This window comes from Panthera pardus, unplaced genomic scaffold, assembly GCF_024362965.1.
Source record: "Panthera pardus isolate Hobbes unplaced genomic scaffold, ASM2436296v1 HiC_scaffold_20, whole genome shotgun sequence".
Lineage (NCBI taxonomy): Eukaryota > Metazoa > Chordata > Mammalia > Carnivora > Felidae > Panthera > Panthera pardus.
The window spans coordinates 56,540,358-56,567,573 of record NW_026526766.1 but is presented as its reverse complement, the minus strand read 5'-3'; the positions used below and the strand labels follow the sequence as shown (position 1 = coordinate 56,567,573).

At 45.4% G+C, this 27,216-nt stretch overlaps 2 protein-coding genes across 4 annotated transcripts; one reads left to right on the top strand and one right to left on the bottom strand.

Annotated features, from left to right (window-relative positions):
• Positions 1 to 459: 459 nt before the first annotated feature.
• On the top strand, positions 460 to 15,660 carry VCP (valosin containing protein). 3 transcript variants are annotated; one of them, XM_019454610.2, is made up of 18 exons: positions 461 to 704; positions 3,969 to 4,071; positions 4,248 to 4,359; positions 4,548 to 4,720; positions 6,225 to 6,367; positions 7,184 to 7,314; positions 7,841 to 7,972; positions 9,038 to 9,140; positions 9,794 to 9,927; positions 10,005 to 10,140; positions 10,700 to 10,812; positions 11,220 to 11,384; positions 11,495 to 11,617; positions 11,878 to 12,090; positions 12,280 to 12,588; positions 12,810 to 12,965; positions 14,692 to 14,846; positions 15,000 to 15,660. In XM_019454610.2, exons 4-18 carry the CDS (start codon positions 4,554 to 4,556, stop codon positions 15,103 to 15,105), a joined length of 2,286 nt encoding a protein of 761 aa, XP_019310155.1. In that variant the 5' UTR covers positions 461 to 704; positions 3,969 to 4,071; positions 4,248 to 4,359; positions 4,548 to 4,553; the 3' UTR covers positions 15,106 to 15,660. The 3 variants fall into 3 exon arrangements, with proteins under 3 accessions (XP_019310154.1, XP_019310155.1, XP_019310156.1); XM_019454609.2 differs by lacking the exon at positions 3,969 to 4,071 and having other exon boundaries at positions 460 to 704; XM_019454611.2 differs by lacking the exons at positions 461 to 704; positions 3,969 to 4,071 and adding an exon at positions 3,617 to 3,635.
• A 6,057-nt stretch (positions 15,661 to 21,717) lies between these two features.
• Positions 21,718 to 26,632, bottom strand: CUNH9orf131 (chromosome unknown C9orf131 homolog). Its single transcript, XM_019454614.2, has 2 exons — positions 26,352 to 26,632; positions 21,718 to 25,948 (listed from the first exon to the last, which is right to left on the bottom strand). Exons 1-2 carry the CDS (start codon positions 26,580 to 26,582, stop codon positions 22,499 to 22,501), a joined length of 3,681 nt encoding a protein of 1,226 aa, XP_019310159.2. The 5' UTR covers positions 26,583 to 26,632; the 3' UTR covers positions 21,718 to 22,498.
• Between the last annotated feature and the right edge of the window lie 584 nt (positions 26,633 to 27,216).

The window sequence follows — 27,216 nt, the reverse complement described above, 5'->3', positions numbered from 1 at the left end:
TAGGAAGAAGATGGGTGTGTAGATTATCACTGCAACAGGACTAGACTAATGCAAGGGTTCAATCCATTGTGCCAGGTTCTTCAGCAGGATAAAATCAGGAGCCAATGAACTGGAGCCAAGTAGGAGAGTCCGCCTCCCAGGGATTAAAGGCTCTTCTTTCTCCAGTCGATCTGGCTCCGTCCTTTTCGTTGATTGGTCGCGAGTTCCAATCCGTCGAGGAAGCGTACCGCAGCGGCCAATTGACGTGGCGTTACTAGGCGTGTTGCATCCCTGAGGCGGGAGCCAGGCCGCAGGCAAATTTCCTGATTGGCTCTGGTCCGCGGGTTGCTGGGGAGAGGCGCGTAGGGGCGGGCGGGAGTCCCCAGGGCAGGCGCTGATTGGCTGAGGTGAGAGCACCTCTCCTTCCGATGATTCGGCTCTTCTCGGCTCAGTCTCAGCGCAGCGTCTGCAGCCGTCGTTTGAGTCGTCGCTACCGCTGCCCCCTCGCGGAATCAGAGCCAGTGTATACCGTCCGCCCACCGCCCCGGTGCCACTAGGAGGAAGCGAGAAGGAGGCCGCCTGCGGGTTTGTCGCCGCTGCTCGATCCCCGCCCGGGAGAGCCGAGCCCCGGCCCAGTTGGTCGCCTGCCACCCTTCGTAGCCGTTACCCTCGGGCCGCCACAGCCGCCGACCGGGAGAGGCGCGCGCCATGGCCTCTGGAGCTGAGTGAGTGTGTGCGCGCGCCCGCCCGCCCGCTGCGGGTGCGCGCACCTGGGGACTCGCCGCGCTGGGTAGGCCCAGCCAGGCCTGGCCGTGGGCGCGTCTAAGAGGTGGAGACTGGGAAGGAAGGAGAGAGGGAAGGAGAGGAAGGAGGCGAATGAGGGGCAGCGGTCCGGGCTGGGCCTGGCAGCGCAGCCGCGCGCCCCCTAGGCCGGGCTTGTGTTGGGCCTGGGTCGGGGCCTGGGCCAGATCGTGCTGTGTCATGCAGGCCCGGCCGGCCTGATTGGCTCCCTGGGAACCGCTGTCCGGTTCTTGTGAGGTCTGCGGACCCACGTTGCCGGCGCGGAGCCCCGGGGCCTTGGGGAGCCCACCTGCGATCAGGTCTACCGTATGCTGAAGGCCTTTGGTCCCCGGAGAGACCAGGCAGGCCCCATGGGCCTGACGCCCTAACTGGGCCCGGTGGGCGTGGACTTTGGGCCACGTGAAGGCCTTAGAAGGCTGGAGACCGAGGCGGAGGCTGGAGCTGGGAAGGCTTGGAGAGCTCAGGGAAGCTCACCGCCTCCCTTTTGGAGTAGGGTCGGCCTGGCCCTTGGTTTCACATCCTCTAGACCTGAGTAGTGAAGGGATGTTCGGGAGAGGGCAGGCCCTGCGTTTTTTTTCTGGCTTTCATACTTTAGGCTTGTTACTATTCACATAAGAAAGCTTTAGTCAGTTTTTCTTGATGTTATGAAACGGGTGCCGGGGAAAGAACTTTTCTTTTCTCTACTGTTTTGGGCTTTTGCAAAAGTTAGAATCTCAGTTGGTAATTTGTGGGCCTTCCTCGATTTCAGCCTTTGTGGTGTGAAGGCTAGAGTTAAACTAGCTCTTTGAACACACACGGCTCCTTTCACCAAACGGCTGTGTTTAGAAACCTTGGGCTCTCCACCCCTCAGGAAAGCATCAGATAAAACCCGACCATCTCTGCCCGTTAAATTTAGAATCAAGAGCTTTAGATACTGAAGAAAAAAAAGAGCCATCCTGTGGAAACTCTTCTATGCAAATCACTTTCCTGACTTGAAGAAAATTTAGTTTTTTGAAGTGTGCTCCTTTTTCCCCCAAGTTTCTAAATAGAGATGAAGTATTATTTTTTAAAAGGACTGCTACTTATTAGTACTGATTTTCTTAGGTTATTCAGTCATTTGTTTTCAAGACTAAAAATAAAAATTCAAAATTCTTGGAACCTGGCATCATAGATGGTTTCTAACCTCTAGGTCATCTTAATGACTCTTACCTGAACTCCCTCCAAGTCCCCTGTGGCCCACTGGAGTTCTGGAAAGGGCCTGACTCATGCAGGAGACAATGGGGGATGTCCTCAAAGAACCTCCAGGACTGCTGTTGGCTCAAGATCAGGCTGAAGATCTCTTTTAAAAGTTACATCCTTTGATCTCAGTAGATAGATGTGGAAGTAAATTTACCTTAAGGGAAGAGCATACTACCCATCTCCATCGCTAGAGTTAGAAATGGTAGGCAGATAGGCAGTTTTCCTAGAATGCAGCTTTGGGGTAACTGCTGATTAGAGGCATTTGGCACTTTATTTTTCCCTAGCCCCAGTCCTATAGATCAAACAGGAGGGTGGCCAGTCCTTGGAAGACATTTTGATGGGTAGGAGAGAGGGAAAATTGATGGGTTTAAATTGCCTTCAGCTGCCACATTGATCATGCTTGTTCTATAGGGTGTTGATAAGCACTGGAAGAGTCTGCCTGCTCTGCAGCATTGTGCCCAGAGTGCTACACTTTTATGTTGGGGAGGCAAGTTTAAGCTGAGGAAACTCCACTCTTGGGAACTAGTTTTGTTTTTAATGTTTATTTTTGAGACAGATACAGAATGTGAGCAGGGAAGGGGCAGAGAGAGAAGGAGACACAGAATCTGAAGCAGGCTCCAAGCTGTCAGTACAGAGCCCGACGCGGGGCTGGAATTCACGAACCGTGAGATCATGACCTGGGCCAAAGTCTGCCGCTTAATCAACTGAGCCACCCAGGCTCCCCTCTTGGAAACTAGTTTTAAGGCCATGATTAAATATGCAGCCTATGTGAGAAGATCAGCAGAAAGCCTACAACTTTGTTTCATGAATGGGATTTGTATTTCTTTTTGGTGTGTCAGGACCCAAAGATGTAAAAGCCCCATAAGCCCTTAGCTGTTATTCTGGAGCATAGGCTTTTTTTTTTTTTTTTTCTTGCATTGTGAATGTATATCCAACAGGAATACTGTTTTGTTGATTGATATATCTTTAGATCATAGGACAGTGCCGGGCCTCAAATGTATACTTGCTAATTTGTTGAGTGAAGAAATGATTCGTGGAAGAGATTCCATTTTATTTCTTCACTTTCTCCATTGTCTGGCCTCCCTATATTGGTTAATGTTCAGATTTTCCTGAGCCTCAGTAAGAGGAGGTACCTCTTCAAATGGAGAGCCCACTGAGTCTAGTTAGTGATGGCTGGAGGTGAGCTAGGTAAGAAGTTGGTGTCAGATGAATGATCTTCAAGGAAATGATAGAAACTATTTAGACGGTTTAAACTGAGTTTAGACTTGGGCAACCTTAGTTTGGGTGAGGGATTTGGATTTGCTCCTTGTCTCGGCATTTCTTGGTTTTGATTTTTTGAACCAACATTGTGGAATTGTGTGTCTTTGAAGAGCTTTGTAAAGCTCCTTTTGAGCTTGAGGCTCTTTTTGAAGGTTCCAGATCCATTAGTTTAGTTTCGTTTTGTTTTTCCCAAATATCATGGTCTTTATGCTTGACATTTCTGTGGTATACAGAACGCACTAGCGTTCAGCAGGTTTGGCCAGTAAAGATGGTAGTGCTAATGATTGTGCTTCATTGTCCCCAGGCTTGCTTGGTGGGACTTGGGGCCTTCCTGAGCCCTACAGGAAGTTGTCTTGCTCACTTCATTCTCCAAGAAGGTTAGCAAAGAAAGAGCTTATGCTTTGTTCTGCAGCGCTAATCATTGTGACCATTAAAACCATGTACCAGGCATTGTATTGAACATTTTGCATTCATTATCTCACTTAAGACAGTAATTCTCTAAGATAGGTACTACAGTATTTGCTCTTTACATGTGAGGACATCAACATCCAGAGAGGTTGAGTAACTTGCCCAAATTCACAATTAAGCAGTGGCAGGGTTGGGATTCAGACCCAGCGGGTCTGATAACAGAGCCCCTTTTCTTAATTGCTATTCCATATTAAGATTATTGTCATTTCTCTAATTGTTATTCAACCTCTACTTCTGTTTAGTCTTCTCAAGCCATAGTTTCCTGAGTCTGAGGGAAGATCACTTGGGGCCTTGACATCTAGGATACCAGTGCTCAGAATACCAGGAGCTGCTGGAATGGGAATTGTATGTGCTAAATGTTATTCTTCATGACCTTGGCTCAGTATCCTTTATCTGACCTCTCTGGTGTAGGGACAGCTTCATTTATCCACTATTTCTTTCCTAAGTGTGAGTTTGAGAGACTGGTGCAGCCCTTGGGGCTGTTATTATGTATTGGGACTAACTTCATTTTCTCTTTCTAGTTCAAAAGGCGATGACTTATCAACAGCCATTCTTAAACAGAAGAACCGTCCCAATCGGTTAATTGTCGATGAAGCCATCAATGAGGACAACAGTGTGGTGTCCTTGTCCCAGGTAAGTTGGGTCCAAGGTCCAGTCTTTCTTTAATGCGCTTCACTGGAGGGCTTTTCCCAGGTTTCTTTCCTCATTTTTTTTTTTGCAGTGACCACAGATAGAATGGGGCTTACTGGGAATTCCAGCCTCCAGGGCTGCTGCTTACCCCGTGGCCCAGTGACCCAAAGGCCTTAACCTTCTTTCCTCAGCCCAAGATGGATGAGCTGCAGTTGTTCCGAGGTGACACAGTGTTGCTGAAAGGAAAGAAGAGGCGGGAAGCTGTGTGCATTGTGCTTTCTGATGACACATGTTCCGATGAGAAGATTCGAATGAATAGAGTTGTTCGGAATAACCTTCGTGTACATCTAGGGGATGTCATCAGGTGTGTGTGGGGTTCTTAGCCCCTCAGGGATGGGAGGCCAGAGACAGCCTGAATTATAGGCAGGACCCTAACAAAGGCCTTGGCAGCTGCCATTAGCAGAAGCCTCCTAGCCACGGGAAGACAACATAATAGGGTTGTGTTTTGGTTTTGATTATGCCTCCTTGGGACTTCAGAATTTACCTCTGCATTACTTTCGCATTTCTTGACTTTCATGATGCCTTTATTTATTTATTTATTTATTTATTTATTTATTTTGCCAGAGGTATAATTTATCACATGTTGGATCTTGGTTTAGGATGCCATTTGAGGGTGTTTGTCTACCAAATGATCTCACTGTTGTGTTGGAATAATGGCTTGTGTTGGGGCTGGAGTGAGGTGGGAGTGTGGGCACAGAAGGTGGACTCCCAAGTAGGTTTTTTGTTTTGTTTTGTTTTTTAATGTTTATTTTTAGAGAGAGGGTGAGAGAGAGTGCACGCACGTGGACACACAAGCAAGGGGAGGGGCAGAAAGAGAGGGAGAGAGAATCCCAAGCAGGCAGTACAGAGCCCAACATGGGGCTTGATGTCACTAAGCATGAGATCATGGCCTAAGCCGAAATCAAGAGTTGGACCCTTAACTGACTTAGCCACCCAGGCACCCCTCCAAGTAGGTTTTTTTTTTATTATTTTTTTTAAAGAATCCAAGTTAATCTAGAGGAGAGGCATAGTTTGAGCCAGATCCTGAATAACTTCAATCTGAGTGATTCTGGACTTAACTTTAGGCAAGAGAATTCCCTATCTTGGAGTCATTACTGGCCACTGCTATCCAGCCACCTGTTGCCTGGCCAGGAACATCTCAGATTTCCATTTTTCATGGATTCTAGGTTTCATGTAGCCTTCTTCATGGAGGTGCTTAGTCACTTTCTCAAGATGCTCTGACCACCTGGTTGAGATGATTGTTTTCAATTCTGTTTCTCTGATCCTGACACTTGTCTGACTGAGGCCTCCCTTTATAATATTGGGTTACTGATATTAGCCAGAATGGGTCATCTTTGGATATCTCTCTGAAGATATCTCACTGATACCTCCTTACTGCGTCCTCATTTTGGGAGCTTTAGATGTATGGATCTTTCTTTTGGCTCACTAATTGGGAGTGAGCAACCCCAGTAGCTTATGTTTTTTTGTTTTTTGTTTTATTTAAGTAATCTCTATACCCAGCTTAGGGCTCAAACTCATGACCCCACGATGAAGAGTCACATGCTCTACTGACTGAGCCAGCCAGGCACCCCTCCCAGTAGCTTCTAATGGCTATAGCTGCTACTCCACCTGAATATGATTTGTCTTAGTTCTGCTTGGCTGCTCCTTTGTCCTCACTCCCACTCTATGTTCCTGCCTCTCTTCAGCTAAAGCCATCCCTGCCTTTTCTCTTTCGCTCGCCATCAGCTCTCTGTGCCAGGCCCTTTCAGACACCCAGTGCTTGGGGCTGCAGTGTGGTTGGTAACATGGAGTCTGCTTGTCATCCTCAGCATCCAGCCGTGCCCTGATGTGAAGTACGGCAAACGTATCCATGTGCTACCCATTGATGACACAGTGGAAGGCATCACTGGCAATCTCTTCGAGGTCTACCTTAAGCCATACTTCCTGGAAGCTTATCGACCCATCCGGAAAGGTGAGAGAGAATTCTAGGGACTGAGCTTAAGCATGGTTATTTGTAGGGATACCTGGGAGTAAACCTTGGAATGTCTTTATCTCATTCTCATATAAGTGCTGACACACACATTCTGCACACATGTTCATGTGTACTCTCTCCTTCCCTCTTCCTCCCTCCCATTTTCCTGTTTCCCTACTCCCAGTTCCTGCTTCAGTAGAGTACGCTATATATATTTTTTTTAATGTTTGTTTATTTTTGAGAGAGAGATAGCGTGAGTGGGGGAGGTGCAGAGAGAGAGGGAGACACAGAATCTGAAGCAGGCTGCAGGCTCTGAGCTGTTGGCACAGAGCCCGATGTGGGGCTTGAACCCATGAACCACAAGATCATGACCTGAGCTGAAGTTGATGCTTAACTGACTGAGCCACCCAGGTGTCCCTTTTCTCTTTTGTCTCTAAAGGAGAACTTGGGTCCTTTTGACTGTGTCAAGTCCAAAGTGTATTTTAATATTTAGCACAGCCTGACCATTGGTGGTTGTTGAGAAAGCTTGGGTTATATATAGCCCAGAAGTCAAAATCTTTATTGGCCTCTGGACAAAGGCCAAAACATGATGTGCCAAAATCCCATAAGGTTTTGTTCAGTGCCCTCTTGAATGACAGAGGGACTCTTCACAGTTTAGTTTTCTCTTCTTACCTGATGCTTAATAAGATGGAGGTGGGAAGGGAAAAATGGCAATGTCTAGTGAACGTGGCATTTTAGACCCCAGGTTCTGATGAGGAATTCTCACTTGGTTTGGTATTTGACATCTCTGACTGCACTTGTGTTAATTGCTCACAGGAGATATTTTCCTTGTCCGGGGTGGAATGCGTGCTGTAGAGTTCAAAGTAGTGGAGACAGATCCCAGCCCTTACTGCATTGTTGCTCCAGACACAGTGATCCACTGTGAAGGGGAGCCTATCAAACGAGAGGTGAGTTCTCTCCTTCATCCCAGTACCCAGTTTCATGATTATGAAGTGGGGCAGTCATGTGGTGACTACTAAAACTGTACTGTTTGGGACCAAGCTTCTTTCCAGAGGTGGGAAATCTCCCAACTATTCATTTCCGGACCTACATGTTACTTAGAAATAAGTGATAACCAGTGGTTTTTAAAATCTAGATTGAACCTAGAGGATCTAAGTAGTCGTAATAATTTTTGTAGAAGTGACAATTGATGATGGCATCTAGACTTTCACCTGTTTTCCAGAGTTTCCAGCTTTAGGTCTTAGGGCAGTCCTTCCTAGTAATACTAAGGACAGTCTGAAAGGGTAAAGCTATGCTAGAAATCTTTGCTTTGGGATTTTTACAGTGCTTCTTTGGGGCAGCATCCCCTCAGAAGGGAATCTTCTCATATAACAGATTTCTCTACAGCAGATTATAGAAGGATTTGGAGAAACTCAACTTTGCTGATATTTAATATTGCTGCCTTCTTTTTTCCTTTGTCTCCTCAACATTCAGGATGAGGAAGAGTCCTTGAATGAAGTAGGCTATGATGACATTGGTGGCTGCAGGAAACAGCTAGCTCAGATAAAGGAGATGGTGGAGCTACCCCTGAGACATCCTGCCCTTTTTAAGGCAATTGGTGTTAAGGTGAGCATCCTGGGCCCAGTGGGACATAATCTAGGCTGTGATCAATGAAGGCTCGGTGTCTAATCACAGAACCTTTTTTCACACGTATTTTTCACTATTCCCTTGGATTAGAGGGGGAGTAATATATTCTTTGTGTGAAGAGAACTGTAAATTTATTAAGCTACTAATGGTCTAGAACAGACCAGGTCAATTAAGTTTTTCGTTGCATATCTTTTTTTTCTTTGTCCTCACAGCCCTTTAAAGATGTAAAAACCATTTTTATGTCATGGACCCTATAAAAACAAATCTTCATAGTTTGCCAACTAACATAGTTTGCCACTGTCTATAACAGTGCTATCCAATAGAAGTAGAAATTTAAGGAAATTTGCATTGTGAAGGGTACTGAGTCCAAAACATTTGAGAACTGCAGATCTCATTGTAACTTCCTAACCATTTCCATATCCTGGAGCACACTGAAGATGGAATTATCCCTTTCTATTATGTACCATGCCAATAATTTTATCTTCTGTGTGGGCATTTCCCATGTGCAGCCTGTGGATGAGGCCACAGAAAAGACAGCTTCAAAGAGGAAAACTTGTGGTTGGTGGTAAGGAAAAGCATTCCAATATGATAATAAATCCTGGAGGGTTGTGATTACTAGAGTGAGTGAGCCTCTGGTAATAACTCTTTCTTAGATGGCTAAGCTAGTCCTGGCCCTTGCCTGTCCAAAGTCAAGCCCTTTTGGCTTAAAGACCTCTTACTGTTTCCTAGTCCCAGGATCTTCAGACTTAGCCACACTGATTTCTTAGGAAGGTTTCTCTGCTCCTGCTCTTAGTCTTTTATGTAACTTGGAATCATAAGTGTCAGCTTTCTAAGCATATTTTCTCTGCTAATAAGAGGAGGGAGTATGATCTGAAGTAAACTGTCTTTCAAGCAGCTAATGCTGAGGGCTCCTAACTGATATTGGGGTTGAGCTCTGATTCTCACTGTCTCTAGATAGAGCCATAGTCAAACCATTTTAGAGTGGTTGGGGTTGGGAGAAGGTGGGAGTCTGAACCTAACCATACTCTCTGTACTGGTCCCCAGCCTCCTCGGGGAATCCTGCTCTATGGACCTCCTGGGACTGGGAAGACCCTAATTGCCAGAGCTGTGGCAAATGAGACTGGAGCCTTCTTCTTCTTGATCAATGGTAGGAGACTTGGTTCACCTTGTGTTTGGCTGGACCTTATTCTGAGCTGAGCATGATCAGTCTTATGAGCTGGAGAACTCATGGACACGTTTATTTATACATGTGCACTCGTGTATATTTCATCATCTTTCTTCTGCTGGGGTACATTACAGATAGAGAAGCAATAAGGGGAAGGTATTGCACTCTGGTGCCCCCTGCTCTATCCTTCCCCCACCCTTGAGAAAGATTGTGGAAAGGCTGAAAATATTTAGGGGGAGCAAGTTAAAATTTTTGTCTGCTAATTTATTTGAAAAGGTTTAGGGGAATATTGGCTGAGACCAACTGGCTCTTTGAGAATGATAGAGATCCAACTGGTGTGCTGCTTCTCCTGCTCTAGCCAGAGGTCCCAGAACATGTGCTGTCTTCCTGACACTTAGAGCTTGAATGTGAGATAGTCCTGAGCTTGCCTGATAGTTTGAGTCCTTGGCTTCTCTCTAGCCTAATCTGCTGGCTGTCCTGGGGTAGGGTCTGGTAGAGTCTATGAGAAAGTAGGCAGAGGTTACCACATTTTTGTACAGCATTTGTTTCTGGGCTGGGCAGATAAGAGATCTGATTTCTTTTGGGATTGAGGAAGGCTGTAGATTTGTCATTGGTTCTATTCCGTATCCTTTCAGGTCCCGAGATCATGAGCAAGTTGGCTGGTGAGTCTGAGAGCAACCTTCGTAAAGCCTTTGAGGAGGCTGAGAAGAATGCTCCCGCCATCATCTTCATTGATGAGCTAGATGCCATTGCTCCCAAAAGAGAGAAAGTAGGAACCTACCCAAGGGGATAATGGGGGTTGAAAGGTCCTCGCTTCACTTCTGACCAGACATCCTGTCCTGACAGACCCATGGGGAGGTGGAGCGGCGTATTGTATCACAGTTGTTGACTCTCATGGATGGCCTAAAGCAGAGAGCACATGTGATCGTCATGGCAGCAACCAACAGACCCAATAGCATTGACCCAGCCCTTCGACGATTTGGTAAGGACCCCAAATTTTTTTCAACCCTGTTCTTCCTCATAGATTATAGCTCTGCTGAACTTAATCTTTTTGATTCCATGTCTGTCCTTCATCTTAAGTCAACTAATCCAGAGGATTCCTTTTTTTTTTTTTAATTTATTTCTGATAGAACGTGAGTGGGGGAGGGGCAGGAAGAGGGGGACAGAGGATCCAAAGTGGGCTCTGCATTGACAGCAGCAAGCCCGATGTGGGGCTCAAACTCACGAACGGTGAGATCATGACCTGAGCCAAAGTTGGATGCTGAACTGACTGAGCCACGCAGGTGCCCCAAATGCTGAGGATTTCTTGAAGCTCCTTGCAAGTGATAGGTCGCAGGGTCCTTTCCCTTATCCCATGTCCTATCTAGGGTGACCAACCATCCTGGTTTGCCTGAGACTGAGGGGTTTCCCAGGACATGTAACTTTCAGTGCTAACACCAGGACAGTCCTGGGCAAACAGGGATGGTGGTCACCTTAGACCTGTTCCTTTCTCTCTCTGGAATAGAAATGAGCCCTGTCTGTGTTCATACACTGTCCTGCAGGTCGCTTTGACAGGGAGGTAGATATTGGAATCCCTGATGCTACAGGACGCTTGGAAATTCTTCAGATCCATACCAAGAACATGAAATTGGCAGATGATGTGGACCTGGAACAGGTGGAGTGATAATGAGGGGTGGCCCAGAGTTAGGATGTCTGTTTCTAGACAGTTGAAGGGAACTGGGTAAGGACACAAGCTCAAGATGTAAAGAGACTAATTTTGATTCCTGGGTGAGGGAAAGGAAGTGATTTGAGATTGAATTCAGGAAACTGGAGTTGGTGTGTTCTCGGTTGACACCACATTAGAGTAAACTGGAACTTTGGGGTCGGCTTTATTTCTAGGCCCCACGTCCAGGCTTGACTACTTAAAACCCAGCCAGTGAAAGAACTGCTGGTATGTGTTCAGGGAAATGGGAAGACCCACAGATAGGAGTCAGGGTAAGGGGCCAAGATTTTGTTGTCTCTGAGCCTCCTAAGGCATCTAGGTCTTAGACACAGAGTAGTAAGTAGCTCTTCTCTCTGCAGGTAGCCAATGAGACCCACGGGCATGTGGGCGCTGACTTAGCAGCCTTGTGCTCTGAGGCTGCTCTTCAGGCTATCCGCAAGAAAATGGATCTCATTGACCTAGAGGATGAGACCATTGATGCTGAAGTCATGAACTCTCTGGCAGTTACTATGGATGACTTCCGGGTAAGGATTGCACCCCCATCTCAGGTACACACACATGCACATTTTGACCTCACCTGGCAAGTCTCATCCCCAGCTGTTTTTTTGTTTTTGTTTCTCCTTTTTCTTCTTAGTGGGCCCTGAGCCAGAGCAACCCATCAGCACTGCGGGAAACTGTGGTGGAGGTACCACAGGTAACCTGGGAGGATATTGGGGGCCTGGAGGATGTCAAACGTGAACTTCAGGAGCTGGTCCAGGTAGGGTAACTTGGTCCAGCGTAAGTTACTGCCTCAGAACAACGTAATTGAGCTTAGATGGTCTTGGGGTGTTGGCGGTTATTACAGGAATTGTGAGAGCATAATTCATGAATCTGTTATTCTCAGTTTGGAGACACTAAGGAGCCTGCTCCTAGAGAGCCTGATCTTATACCATGTTGTGGTTGGGAGGGATGCTACTGTTCATTAAGTTTGTTTTAAACTGGGTGGGTATCCTGAACCCTCTTTCCTTTTCTTCCTAGTATCCTGTGGAGCACCCAGACAAATTCCTCAAATTTGGCATGACACCCTCCAAGGGAGTACTCTTCTATGGACCTCCTGGCTGTGGGAAAACCTTGCTGGCCAAAGCCATTGCTAATGAGTGCCAGGCCAACTTTATCTCCATCAAGGGTCCTGAGCTGCTCACCATGTGGTTTGGGGAGTCTGAAGCCAATGTCAGGGAAATCTTTGACAAGGTGAGTTAGAAGCAGCTGATTTTTCTGTTCACTTGCTTGGCAGCAAGGAAGCTATTTCTTTGGGAGAACTGAAATCATCTTGTTCTGGCAGTTCAGCTGGGGCAGTAAAGGTCACTTTAATTTCCTTTCCTTCTTAGGTCTGAGAGACCCAGTTGTGCTAATGCTTGAGTTCATCTGTCTCTCCCATAGGCCCGCCAAGCTGCCCCCTGTGTACTATTCTTTGATGAGCTGGATTCAATTGCCAAGGCCCGTGGTGGTAACATTGGAGATGGTGGTGGAGCTGCAGACCGAGTCATCAACCAGATCCTGACAGAAATGGATGGCATGTCTACAAAAAAGAATGTGTTTATTATTGGGGCTACCAATAGACCTGACATCATTGATCCTGCTATTCTGCGACCTGGCCGTCTTGATCAGCTCATCTATATTCCACTTCCTGATGAGAAGTCCCGTGTTGCCATCCTCAAGGCCAACCTGCGCAAGTCCCCAGTTGCCAAGGCAGGTGTAGCGCTATTGGTGATGTGCACTTTTATGAGTGCTCAGCCTAGTATGGAGTTTGGTTCCTGCAGAAGATTCCATTGGGGATTTCTAGGGTTAGCATTGTAAAGGGAGAATGGAAGATTTGACAAAAGATGGGACAAACTAAAATTAGGAGTGCTTGGAGTATATTACAGGGGAGGAGAGGCTAAATGCTAAGGTAGTTCTATTGCTTCTTTTAGGATGTAGATTTGGAGTTTCTGGCCAAGATGACTAATGGCTTCTCTGGAGCTGACCTGACAGAGATTTGCCAACGTGCTTGCAAGCTGGCCATCCGTGAATCCATCGAGAGTGAGATTAGGCGAGAACGGGAGAGGCAGACCAACCCATCTGCCATGGTGAGTCTGCAACTTTTCCCCCTATGTGCCTGTTGTGGGGACCCAGGGACAATCTCTACCATGCTCTATAGAGTTAAGAGTGTAAGGTTTTGGAAAGATATCTGACCGATGCCCTATTAGCAGGGCATCAAAAAGAATGAATACTGAGGGTTAATCTTTTCAGTCTGGAATTATAAAGGCAGAAAAGATATAGGTAGTCTATATATACTCTGTTTGAGGTAAGCTCTATGAAGGAAATCAAAATATGATTATGTAGATAAACAAATAGAGCAGGATTTAGAACCTGGGATCCATAGACCTGTCCTTCATTGGTGGTCCATGGATCTCCTGAAATTAAATGCAGAATTTGGTGTGTGTCTGTGTGTGTAAGCTTCGTAAAGATAAGGAATCTATATTATCTTGCATATTTCCCACTCTATCTTGGCATCATGATAGAGACTTAATGAATGAATAAATACATGAATGAAAGGCTTCTTTACCTTTTGTAGGGGTTCTGAGACATCCCTTCTTCTTCCCATAAAAGCTTAGAATGTATTGATACGGTTAATGCTATGGAGCACTCTCATAAATCACAGCAATTGGAGTGGCTTCTCAGTGGAAGAGATAGGGTTTGAGCCAGCTTATGAAGGGAGAGTGTAAAGGCTAAGGAAATAAGTATCCCAAATAACTGGCTCAAGAAATAGGATTGCAGGAATTGGGGAAAACTGGGGTAGATTTAAGAGGGCATATGTTACTGGAAGTAAGGCCACTAGGTAAAGCATAATGTGGATGTGGTAAGCACTTTTTTACCTTTTTAAAATTTAGGGGTTTTGTTGTTGTTGTTAGAAATTGCTTATTTATGGGGCGCCTGGGTGGCTCGGTCGGTTAAGCGTCTGACTTCGGCTCAGGTCATGATCTCACGGTCCGTGAGTTCGAGCCCCGCATCGGGCTCTGTGCTGACACCTCAGAGCCTGGAGCCTGTTTCAGATTCTGTGTCTCCCTCTCTCTCTGCTCCTCCCCTGTTCATGCTCTGTCTCTCTCTGTCTCAAAAATAAATGAACGTTAAAAAAAAAAAAAAAAGAAAGAAATTGCTTATTTATTTTTAAAAGTTTATTTATTTTGAGAGAGAGAGAGAGAGTGTCTGAATACGCAAGTGGGGGAGGGGCAGAGAGAGGGAGAGAGAGAATACCAAGCAGGCTCCGTGCTGTCAGTGCAGAGCCCAACATGGGGCTCAAACTCCTGAACTGTGAGATCATGACCTGAGCCAAAATCAAGAGTTGGATGCTTAATCAACTGAGCCACCCAGGCGCCCCTGTTAATTTTTAAAATTTAAGTTTATTGAGATACAATTCACACATAGTAAAATTCACCTTTTTAATGTATAGTGTATCTGTGCATCTTGACAAATGTATTTTTAAGTTCTATAACTACTACCACCATTCAGATAAATTTCTGTCATCCCAGAAATTCCCTCCTGTCACGTTTTAGTCACTTTTTTCCACCCTAAGCCCCTGGCAACCACTCAGATGATTTTGTTCATACAGTTTTGCCTTTTCCAGAATGCACTGACAGGTTTTTAAACAGGGCACTGATGCAGTTTTAGGAAGATTGGCCTTGCAACTTATTCAGGGTGGATTAGAGAGACAGGGAGACCAAAAAACTGCTACAGTAATGGGGGGCAGGAAGGTCAGGGAAGGAATCCAGGCTGGACTTGAGCTCTGGTGGTCTGTGTTTACCAACCCTGCAGGAGGTAGAAGAAGATGATCCAGTGCCTGAGATTCGCCGAGATCACTTTGAGGAAGCCATGCGCTTTGCTCGCCGTTCTGTTAGTGACAATGACATCCGAAAGTATGAGATGTTTGCTCAGACCCTTCAGCAGAGTCGGGGCTTTGGCAGCTTCAGGTAATTATATTGCAATGGGCAGTACTTAAGTTGTCTTAGGAAACTGTACAACCAAGGTTGTGGGAGTCCTAAGGAGGCTGGAGGGTTAATTGTGAAAGTCCCACACAGGCCCCGTCCTAACCCTCTTTTTTGGATCTGCTCTTGTGCATACAGATTCCCTTCAGGAAACCAGGGTGGAGCTGGCCCCAGTCAGGGCAGTGGAGGCGGCACAGGTGGCAGCGTGTACACAGAAGACAATGATGATGACCTGTATGGCTAAGTGGTGGTGGCCAGCATGCAGCGAGCTGGCCTGGCTGGACCTTGTTCCCTGAGGGTGGGGGCGCTCGCCCAGGAGGGACCAGGGGTGTGCCCATGGCCTGCTCCATTCCTCAGTCTGAACAGTTCAGCTACAGTCAGACTCTGGACAGGGGGTTTCTGTTGCAAAAAAATACAAAACAAAAGCGATAAAATAAAAGCGATTTTCATTTGGGAGGCGGAGAGTGAATTACCAACAGGGAATTGGGCCTTGGGCCTACGCCATTTCTGTTGTAGTTTGGGGCAGTGCAGGAGACCTGTGTGGGTGTGAACCAAGGCACCACCGCCACTCCCCACAGTAAAGCATCTGCACTTCACTCAGTGCTACTCAAGCCCTCCCTTCTTCCCTCTACCCAACCTGGGCAGGAGGATGAAGGGCCACAGTTGCTGGGTGTTTATATAGAGTAGGTTGATTTTATTTTACATGCTTTTGAGTTAATGTTGGAAAACTAATCACAAGCAGTTTCTAAACCAAAAATGACATGTTGTAAAAGGACAATAAACGTTGGGTCAAAATGGAGCCTGAGTCCTGGCCCCTGTGCCTGCTTCTTTTCCTGGGAAGGGCCTTGGGCTACCCCTTACTGTCAAGGCACTCTTCAAATGTGAAATCCTGAGAGTAAGATTGCACCCTCTTCCCCTCCTGATTAACAGTGGTATGAACTGCTGCCTTGCCCCATGCCTGCATTATCACTGGATAGGATAGCAGTGGAGGGGTGTGCAGCCTGAAGAAGCTCTAGTTGTGGAGAGTATGGCATTTTCCACCTGTGTTTGATGTGGATGGTAAGGCTAGGCCTGCAGAGCTCTCTCCCTTTTTCTGACCAAGGACTGAATTGGGATGCCCTCCCAAAATCTTAAGGGTTGTAGAAAGAATTTCTGTCTGCAGTGGATGTTCTTTTGAACATCTAAAAATCCTAAACACTCATGCTGTGGTTGAGGGTCACGTACAATTATGTCCACTTTATGTAATTTGTATTATAAAAAAATAGTTTTTTTCTAATATAAAATTCTAGTATTGAATGTGTTTTTTTTCTAAACTTAACATCCTCCCCTGCTCACAGTTTTTCAGATGATTGCTTGCGTAGTTTTGTCCACCTCCCAGTATAGAATATCCTTTTTGTTCAACAGGTACCAACATAATCACTTAGTGCTTTTGGGATCAGTACTGTGATACTGTGATGCCTTACCCAGAGAGGAGTATGGTGCAGAGAAGATAATCCCAAGTCAAAATTTTATTGGTCATCCTAGTGCTTATACCAGTCTCAGGTATGGGTTATAAAGATAGATAATCTACAAGGACATGAGATCATTATATTGGCTGATGAAACTGGACCATTTTGAATTCATGTGCTGTGAAATAGATTTTTGTATGTTGGAGATTTGGGTTGACTTTCCCTTATTTTCCATGACACTTTCTCTACCACATTCTGTCTTTGGTCCTCTTCTGGTTTTCCCACCATTTAGGTGTCCTGATGGCTAGCCTTCAGTCCTGTTTCCACTTTGAACATTGTTATTCTGTCTCATCCATGTGGCTCATCCCTGTGGGTTGGCAGCCTAACCTCATTGTGGGTCAAAGATAAGATCTTTTGGGGGAGAGACATTTGGTTGGTACCTCTGCATCCAGCTATAGGAACAGAATAGAAGGCAAGTACTATTACCCTACGAAATATGTAGAGATACTGGTTGATATGTGAGAAATTTGTATTGGAATGATTGGTTGGTTTTTACATGTCACACAAAGCGTGTCTATAGAAGACAGCGCTATAGACTCTTCAGGAAAAGCAAGAGCAGACTTGCAGTGAGAGGCCTAGTTCTAGTTCTGGCACTTGTGTTTATAGCCATGTAGCTTTGAACAGGGCACTTAGTTCTTTTGGAGCCTCTGGTAAAGTGATGAACATTCTTTTGGAGCCTCTGGTAAAGTGATGAACAGTGCTTTGTAAACTGTAGAAAGCAGGGTGGGGGACTGTCAGCTTACACACCTGCAGATGCCTGCATGCTTAGACCAAGAGGCAGGTCATACAGGCAGTCCATCTTTTCCCTTGCAGTGTTCCTAGAAACAAATTGGATTTTGTAACTTTACTGTAGCTAATCATTTCTTCCATAGGGCAAATGCTACAATTTGAAGATGGATTTTTTAAACGTTTATTTATTTTGAGAGAGAAAGTGCGAGTTGGGGGTGGGGGGAGAGAAAGAGAATCCCAAGCAGGCTCCACGCTTTCAGCGCAGACCCTGATAAGGGGCTCGATCCCAAGAACCCTAAGATCGTGACCTGAGCTGAAATCAAGAGTTGGACACTTAACTGACTGAGCCAGCCAGGTGCCCCTTGAAGGTGGATTTCTAACTAAAAATATGGCATGAAACATTATAGAGTATCAACAGTATATCACAGGGGCAAAAGCAAAGATGGAATTATAAACCTGACATCTTAAGATATATTTGGATCCATACTGATCTACAAGTTGCTGTGAGAGGCTCTAGTCATGCAATAATCCCCATGAGGAACACAGGCCTGCCAGTCATTAATTAGACTGAACTGAGGCGCATGTTAAGTGGTTTGTTACTCTTGTCCAGCCATATAACCTACTGAAGACTTAATTAAAAAAGACTTAAATAGCACTTTGATTTTTCATAAAACTACCCAGATGTGCATAGACTCATGAAATGTCCCTGTGTCAAGTAGAAATTTAGAATTGCATGGTCTTTGGGGTACTGGCTGGCTCAGTTGGTGGAGCATGCAACTCTTGGTCTCAGGGTTATGAGTTTCAGTCCCACGTTGGATGTGGAGCCTATTTAAAATGAAATTTAAAAAATTGCATTGTTTTTGAGACTATTTTGGGAGAATAGTGAGATAGAAAGAAAATACCTTCATTTCCACTCCTGGCCAGCAGGTGGTGAGTTTTGGACTTGGACCCTGTAGACAGGTTTGGGCTAAACCTTTGGAACAAAAGAGTGACAGGAGGCAGAGGGACAGCATGTGCCTTCTGTTTTTCTCAACTAAATATATGGAGTAGAGGGAATATTGTAGAATGGAAAGAGCACTAGATTGGGAATGTGGATTTGACCTCACTGAACCATAACTTTTTTTTTGAGGGGCTTGATTATCATACTACCAGGGAATTGGAGTGGTGAAAAAGGTACAAATTATAGGGCTGCAAGGAACGGGAAACCATACCAAGACAGGAGAATCAGAAGGCTCTGGAGGTGTTAGGGGGAAAAAAGCCTCTGGAAGCAGTCTGAGCTGGGCATTAAAGGAATGTGTGAGACTTGACATGGAGAAGTAGGGGAGAGCAGTCTGAGCAAAAAGCACAGAAGTTAGAAAGTACAGAGCATGCTTAAGAAGCATCAGTTGACTAGCAGGGGAGTGTATTTGGAGAGGTCAGCCACCTCATAAAGAATCTTAAATTCCAGGAGTGAAGTTTATTTTTTTGAAGATTTTAATTTTGAGACACCTTGGTTTCCCAGTCTGTTGAGCGTCCGACTCTTGGTTTCAGCACAGGTCATGATCTTGCGCTTTGCAAGATTGAGCCCCGTGTGGGATTCTTGAGCTGACAAACACAGAGCCTGCTTGTGATTCTCTCTCTTCCTCTCTCTGCACCTCCCCTGCTCGTGCACATGTTTTCTCAAAATAAATAAACTAAAAAAATTTTTTAAGTAATTTCTACACTGAACATGGGCTTGAAGTTACAAACCCAAGATCAAGAGTTGCATGCTCCACTGACTGAGCCAGTCAGGTGCCTTAAGTTTATTTTAAAGATGTGGGCTTTCTGTGCAGTTTAGGCAGGGAAGTGACAGATTTCAGTGCTAGATAGTTCACTTTTTATTTTTTTAATTGTGGCAAAAAAAAAAAAAGCACACCTATCCAACAATTTCCAAGTGTACATAGTATTGTCAGCCATATGCACATTATGCATGGACAAAAAAATTTTTAAAGTAATCTCCAGCCCAACATGGAGCTCCAACTTACCACCCAGAGATCAAGAGTTGCACCACCCTACTGACTGAGCCAGCCAGACACCCTGACAATTCACTTTTTAAAAAACCTGTTTTTATAGAAGCAGTAATGTGCATTGTAGAAATTTAGAAATATATAAACAAATTATTAAAATTAATATTCCCAGAGATCATCTTAATGACTTTAGTTTATATCTTTTGGTGCATGTAAATACATGGTACTGGGTTTTTTTTTTGTTGTTTTTTTGTTTTTGTATGAGAATGATGGATGAGATGAGGTGTTTTGTTTTTTTTTCCTTTTTTTTTAATGGATTCTTTACTTTCTTTAAAATGTCCATAAAATCACATGCTTCCATGTCATGGAATCACTGAATCATATTTCAAGAAAGGGTTTGGTAATTATACCATGACAAAACAAATTTATGTAAAAATTGAATCTCAGATACTATATTCTAAAACAAATATACTTCATTTGTTTCTTTAATACCTAGTCTTCACTGTTAACAGTCTCAACTGTTAACTAGAACAATCACTGTAACAAAAAATTTTGAAATTAGGGATGACATAGGAGATTCATGACTGTTCTTAGCGTATATGTAACCAGAACTGTATTTACGTTTACAATAGATGGGACATGCATAGTCTTCTGCTTGTGGGAACTTGGCCCCACTTGACTGGCCTTTATTCGTTGTACCCTTATGGTCTACATGTGGTATTTTTAAATCAAAATGAGATTATATTGCTTTATATCTTTTTTAAGTCAATCTCTACCATTTCCTTATTTCCTTTTAGTAAATTTTCATTTAATCTGATACTCATACCGTATTCAGTTTCCCAAGTGATCCAAATATGTCATATATATATAATATACACAAATATATATATATTTGTGTGTGTGTGTGTGTGTGCGCGTGCGTGCGCACGCACGCACAAAAGGAATTTAATCTCCCTTTTAAGCACCTTTATTAGTGGGTTTTGTCATTCCCACTTCTTGGCCAAACCAGTATCCATTCTAGGATCACAGGTTGCATCTGTTGTGTTCCTTTATTCAAATGTGTATGACACTTGTTGAAGAGATGGGGTTAGTTGACCTCCGGAGAATTGTAACCATGTGGAGGATGGATTAGAAAGAATAGGGCAACCAATCTGGTGAGAAATGACTGAACTAAGACAGTGATGGTGGAAATGGAGTAGTGGAAATGGATTTGAAGTGCATTTCATAGGTGTAATTGACAGGGTTAAAATTGACTAGATTAGGACGTGAGGGGAAGGGAGGAGTCAGGGATGACAGGCTTCTGACTTGAGTATTGAGATGGATGTGATACCCTTCAATAGGAGTGGGCATACTGGAGGAAAAGGTTAAAAGGGAAAATGAATTTTGGACAAGCTAAATAGGAGATGATATCTAGTAGGCTATTGGATATGTGGATCTGAAGCTTAGATAGAGATGCTTTAAAAATGAGCCATATTTTGTCAATGAGAAAGAATGAAATCTGGCCATTTGTAGCAAAGTGAAGGGAACTGGAGAGTGTTATGCTAAGTGAAATAAGGCAGAGAAAGACAGATACTATATATTTTCACTCATATGTGGATCCTGAGAAACTCAACAGAAGAACGGGGGAGGAGAAGGGGGGGAAAAGTTACAAAGAGGGAAGGAGGCAAACCATGGGAGACACTTAAATACTGAGAATAAACTGAGGGTTGATGGGAGGTGGTGGGGGGAGGGGAAAGTGGGTGATGGCGATTGAGGAGGGCACCTGTTGGGATGAGCACTGGGTGTTGTATGGAAACCAATTTGACAATAAATTTCATTTAAAAAAATTAAAAAAAAAATTTAAAAATGAGCTGTATTTTGAAATATGGCACTTAATGAGATGAGTTCAGGACATTTTTTTAAATGGTATTGGTAAAAATGGACCTGTATTTTGGGGTGGGGTAGTTAGATTCTCACATCATACTCAAAAAGTAACAATCTAAACATTAAAACTGTAAAAGCACCAGAAGAAAGTATTTTGGAAGTCATAAGGAAAATGTTGGTTGATTTCATTACTTTAAAAAATGTTAAATTTTGGTACAGTAAAAGTCACCTTAAAATTTGAAAATAATGGGGCGCCTGGGTGGCGCAGTCGGTTAAGCGTCCGACTTCAGCCAGGTCACGATCTCGCGGTCCGTGAGTTCGAGCCCCGCGTCGGGCTCTGGGCTGATGGCTCGGAGCCTGGAGACTGTTTCCGATTCTGTGTCTCCCTCTCTCTCTGCCCCTCCCCCGTTCATGCTCTGTCTCTCTCTGTCCCAAAAATAAATAAAATACGTTGAAAAAAAAAAAAAAATTTAAAAAAAAAAAAAAAAAAAAATTTGAAAATAAGCCACAGATTGGGGAAAATATTTGCAGTATGCATAATAGGTTGAGATCTCTGGTAAGCAGGATAATATTCCTTCCAAGATGTTCACATCCTAATCCCTGTAACCTGTGAATATATTATTTTACATGGCAAAGGAATTAAAAGTTGCAGATAGAATTAAGATTGCTAACCTTAAAATAGGAGGACTTTAAGATAGGAAGAGTATCTTGGATTATTCAGATGGACCAAATGTGATTACTAGCATCCTTAAAATTGGAAGAGGGAGGCAGAAGAAAGAGTGATGTGATAAGAACTTGACTTGCCTTTGCTAGCTTTGAAGATGAAGAGGGCCAGTAGCCAGTGAATGTGGGCAGCCTCTAGAAAGTGGAAAAAGACAAGGAATGGATCTCAGTGCCTACAGAAAGGATTGCAGTCCTGCCAACCTTGATTTCAGCTCAGTGGGACATGTCAGACTTCTGACAATTTGTTGTTTTGTGGTAATTTGTTATGGCAGCAGTAGAAAAATGGATAAATATAAACAGGCAATTATAGAAGAAATCCAGATGGCTACTAAACATGTGAAAAAGCATTTGTTTTTGTGGTCCTGGGAATGGATGAACTCACCTAGGGAGAGAAAGAGCAGAGGGCTGAGAAGAAATGGTTCGATGTGTAGAGAACTTAGGGATCAAATGGGTGAAGAAGGGGACTTATACCCAGGACCAAGAACAGCTGCCTGGACTCAGACTAATTGTGTCTATGTGAATAGATGTATTTTTTTCCTGTTCATTCGATGTGAAGTTTTTCTCAAGAGCAACATTGGACTGTGTTCCCCTGGTCTCCTTACAGGCTTACCCTGTAGAACAGGGATGTGTGGATTCCAGGATGATCATCTGTGAAGGGCTTGAGAAGTTAAGCCTACAAAATCCTGATGGAATATAGCTATAGTAGAAGTTAATAAGGAACTGACATTCCCAGTCTGCCAAACTCCAAAGACGACATGAGTGGAATTTATCTAGTTCACCTAGTTTATTAGGATTTCCTCTGTCTCCCTACCCCACAACTGGTTTGGCTTTAGGTCTTGTGGTATTGGGTGCCAGTGCTACCAGCCTTTCCTTTGCTTATTGGATTTGGTGGGCAGGGGCCATGGGTACCTAGAAACTTGGCTAACATTCTTGGGAGACCCCTCGTAAGGGGAACCTGAGGTGTGGGGGAGGAGAGATGCTTTTCCATATGGGCCCAGGGGCAGTGCTTAGAGTGTTGAGGGGTCAAGATGTCACCAGCTCCCAGCCCTGCCCCTTGATGAATTTGGGGACCTGCTGCCTTAGAGTGAAGCTGCTGAGGGAGAGCAGCAGTGTGTTGAGAGCTCTGGTCCTTGTGCTGAGATCTTTGGGAAAGTCTGCTTAAAGAGGCTTCCTTTACTCTTCCAACCTGGGCTGGGTGGCTCTTCCCTATAACTGTGGATGACTCCAGTCTTACATCCCTTCCTCTGTGGTCTCCTGCTTTGGGTTTCCTGGGACTCTCTCTCTTCTTGGCTGAAGATAGGGCTGAAGCCTTGTTTCTTTTGCCTGAGGCTGGGACCTTAGGGTTTGAGGGCTCGCCCAGGCCTGGGCAGTTCTCACCAGCCTCCATGAGAATACGTGGCTCTTGGGATGAGATCTGGGCCACCATCTTCACTTTCATTCTTTCTTCTCTCTGAGACCCTTGTTCTGCCCTGCTAGACTCTTGTGGCTGAGGCTGGGAAGAGGAGTGGGAGTGGTAACAATGGGAGACCTGAATAGGTTGAGTTACTGTGCTCTGAACTTTTGGGGGATGACAGCTTGAAGAGTGGGGGCACAAATTAGAGGGATGAATCTGCTGTGGGGGACAGGAAGAGAGTCTCCAGGTGCCTAAAGTTGTGGAGCTTAGGGCAGTGGAGTTGCCAGATGAATGACTTGGGTCAGGGGATCTGAAAGCAGGGCTTTGCTGTAGTTTTTTCAGCCTGAGTTCCAACTCTCTACTCCAGTGCCAGGACTGGATCCCAGAGTGGGTGGGCACCTCTGGGACAGCCCCTCCCTGGAAGGATGGAGTTTCTACTTTAGCCCCTGGGAAGAGCTCTTTCTTAGGTAGATCAAGCTGGTTGGGCTCAGTTTTCAGAGTTTTACCTAAGGTGGAAGGCCAGGGTATTGGCTCTAGGGGATCCACTGCTGGAGGGTTGGACCCCTGGGGGATACCTCTTGGTTGCACATTCTTCCACACAAACTCAAGGTCAGTATGTAGATCTGGTAGAGGAGCAGAGACTGAGTTGGTAGTTGGGGCTGGGAGCTCAGTGGCCCAGCAGTTGTCTCTCTGCTCCACAGCTTCCCCTTTAGGCTTACAGGTATATTGGTCTCCAGTAGGCTCACTTATGGGAGACTTTGACATAGAGTTTGGAGGTGGGCTGGGAATCCACAGTGGGGACACAGGAATACAACAGATCTTTTTCTTCTCCTTATCCTCCACAATAGGCTCAGAGTCAGACAGGGCTCCCAAGGATCTGACTCCATGTGGGTCTTGAGGTAAGCTGCGAGCCGGGATCTCAGAGGTCCAGGAGTTCTTTCTCCTTTTTATGTCCCCACATGTAGCCTCAGAATCAAACAGGACCCCCAGGGGGCTACCTCTGAGGGGCTCCATTGTAAGAGCTGGAGGTGAGCTGAGGGCTAGAGATGGGGGCTCAGAAGCCCAGGAATTCCTAGAATACTCAATGTCTTTCCATGCAGTTTCTGATCTAGTGAGGCCTCCCCTAGGATTGATTCTGTGGAGTTCTAGAATGGGAGCTAGAGATGGGCTATGGGCAGGGGCTGGGGACTCAGAGGTCCAGAGGTTCTTTCTTTGTCCCTTGGTCTCCCACATGGCTTTGTACTCAGACAAGACTCCCTGGGGACTCAGAGAGGATGAGGGAAGACTGGTAGAAGAAACTGGGTCTGCAGAGATCCAAAGATGTTCTCTGCTCTGCCTGTCCTTCCATGGAGTGTGAGATCTTGGTGGGACACATGCAGGACTAGTTGCATAGAGCTCTGGGTTGAGGTCCAAGGCTGGAGACTTAAAGGCCCAAACGTTTCCTGAATCTTGTCTGTGTCTTCCCTGGAGCTTATATCCAGATGGATCACCCAGAGAACTGCCTCCCTGGAGTTCTAGCAGAGGATCTAGGGGATGGCAGGGGCATGGCATTGGAGACCTAGAGGTCTGAGAACTCTCTCTCTGACTTATGGTTCCCCAGAAGTCCCTAGGTGCAGAAAGTCCTTCAGGGATGACTTTCTGGAATTCTGACAGAGAATCTGGGGGTTGGCAGGGAGCTGGCATTGGAGGCTCAAAGGCTTGAGGACTCTCTCTATGTCCTATGGTTCTCCACTGAGTCTTAGATCCAGGTGGAACTCCCAGGGGGCTAGTTCCTTGAGGCTCTGTCATGGGATCTACAGATTGGCAAGGGACCAGGATTGAAGGCTCAGAGATCTGAGGATACTGTCTTTGCCTTGTAGTTTCCCAGAGGGCCTTAGATCCAGGCAGCTCTTCTGTAGGGCCGACTTCTTGAAGTTCTGGCAGGGAGGCTGGAGTTGGGCTGGGAGCTGGCATTGCTGGCACAGGGGCTTTGGGAGCCTCATTTTGCCCCATAGTCCTCCATGGGGCCTCAAACCTTGTCAGGACTGCCAGAAGGCTAGAAGGATATAGCAGAGAGGCAGAGAGTGAATCTAGAATGTGTTGTTGGAGGCTGGGATCCCGTGGCATACTCCACCAGACCTCAGATGGTGGGGAAAGCTTGGAGGGTCTGGTTCTTTGGAGTTTAGGCTGTAGGTGCAGGGCTTGATCCTCAGAGACCCAAGGGACCTCACTCTGCTGCATAAGCCACTGTGGATATGCCTTAGCACCAGATAGGACTCCCTTGTGGTCCATGGGAAAGGACTGAAGATGGAGTGGTGATGATGGGACAGAAGGGGATGATAGAGGAGGAAGTTGCTGAGGATCGAGGGCCATCCCTTCCAGATCTCTAGTATGGATTTCATGAGTAGGTGGCTGAGTTGGGAAGCAGTACTGGGGAAGCAGCAGGTTGGACCTAGTCAGGAAGGCAAGCTGGTTGAAGAAAACAGAAGGGCCGGTAGACAACTTTAGGGGAGAGGGGCCACCTGAGCTCAGGAAGATGGCCTCCAACGACTCACTGTGCAGAGAGGGGAGACCCCAGAAGAGCTGGCTTTTTCTCTGATGTAGATAACTTCCTGTTGCTGTTTTGTGCCTCACAGGCAAGTTGGTCAGGATCTGAAATGTGGGGAAGGATCTGGAAGGGCTTGGGGTCTGTGTATGTACTTGCTTTGGTGCCTCTGAGGCTTTGTGGAGGCCCTGAGAACTGCAGGATTGTTGACATGGGACTGTGGTGGCTTGCCCTCCAATGGGAGCTTCTTTGGGAAAAGAACATGGCTTCAGTGGATCCAGAGATGCCTCCTCTTCTTCCTCCTCTGACTTCTGCTTCCACAGGTGATCAAGGAAAGTCACACGGTACAGAAGTGGTAGGCTCTGAGGAATGGAGAAAGATACTTCAGGCATGAAGCCTTTTCAGAGACCCAAGGCTCTGGCTTCAGGCGTGAAGCCCTCAATCTCTGTTCCACATCCAGAGGGAAGTTACTTACTTGGCCCCACATCTGTGGTCAATAGTCACTTACCTATCTGGTGTTAATGGCCATTACCTAGCCCATATTTGGAGATCAGCATTCCCTTACATAACTGTACATCTAGGGTCAGTAATCACCCACCTGGCTTCAAATCTGGTGTTAATAATGGTCATCCATCCAGCCTCACATTTAAGGCTTATAGTCAGTCAGTCATTCACTTGTGCTTACATCCATGTCAATGATTTTTCACCTGAACTCACATGTGGTGTCAAGAGTCATTCACCCAGCTGCACATCCATGTCACCCACCTTGCCTTGCATCATGTCTCCAGAGTACCACAGTTGAAACTGTCGCCACCTCCCAAGCTGCCACCATCTCTGGATCTGCCAAATCATGAATAAGAATAGTGTCACCAGATTCCCTGGGCTCTGGAGGCAGTTGCTGCCACAGTGTCTACAAGCCAGGGCATGGGTCAACTGGCCCCAGAGAAGCTCCATGTTCCCTTCAGCCCCAAGCAGGCCTTCTATCCACCATTCCATTTTCCTCCACCTAGTGGCAGTTTACCCTGAGGTCATCACTGCATCACAGAACAAAGAACTCCCATCCCCCCCATGCCTAACAGCATTTTCCCTGAATTTAGAGCCAAAAAATTGCCTCTACCAGGCAACTAGTACTTTGTGACTAGTGAAACCTGAGTGATTCCTTTTTGTCTTGATTTCCAGTGCCAGAATTATGCTTCAGGCCTTGTCATTAGGACATAGATTCTAACATCAAACTGCCTTATTCAAATCCTGGTTCTGCCACTTCCTATTTGTGAAATCTCAAACTATTTAAATCTTCTAGTGCCTCAGTTTCCTCACCTGTAAAATGGGGATGATATTCCTTACCACATAGGGTTGTTTTGAAGGTTAAATGAATAAATTCATATGATTAGGATAGTACATAGTATATGTTATATTAAAATTTATTTCTTTTAAGGTTTCTGATTACAAGCCATGTTCTATCTTTAATATATCAAGTCTGTCCTCCCCGCCCCCCCCCTCCACTCTTACTCTCATGTCAGCTATGAACTGTCTTATTTGACTTTAGGTTGTTTGAGATCTTTTTGGCAAGGATTTATGTTAAGGATGCCAGATCAAATGCTCTTGACCATTTTTCTTCATTTGCCCCTCT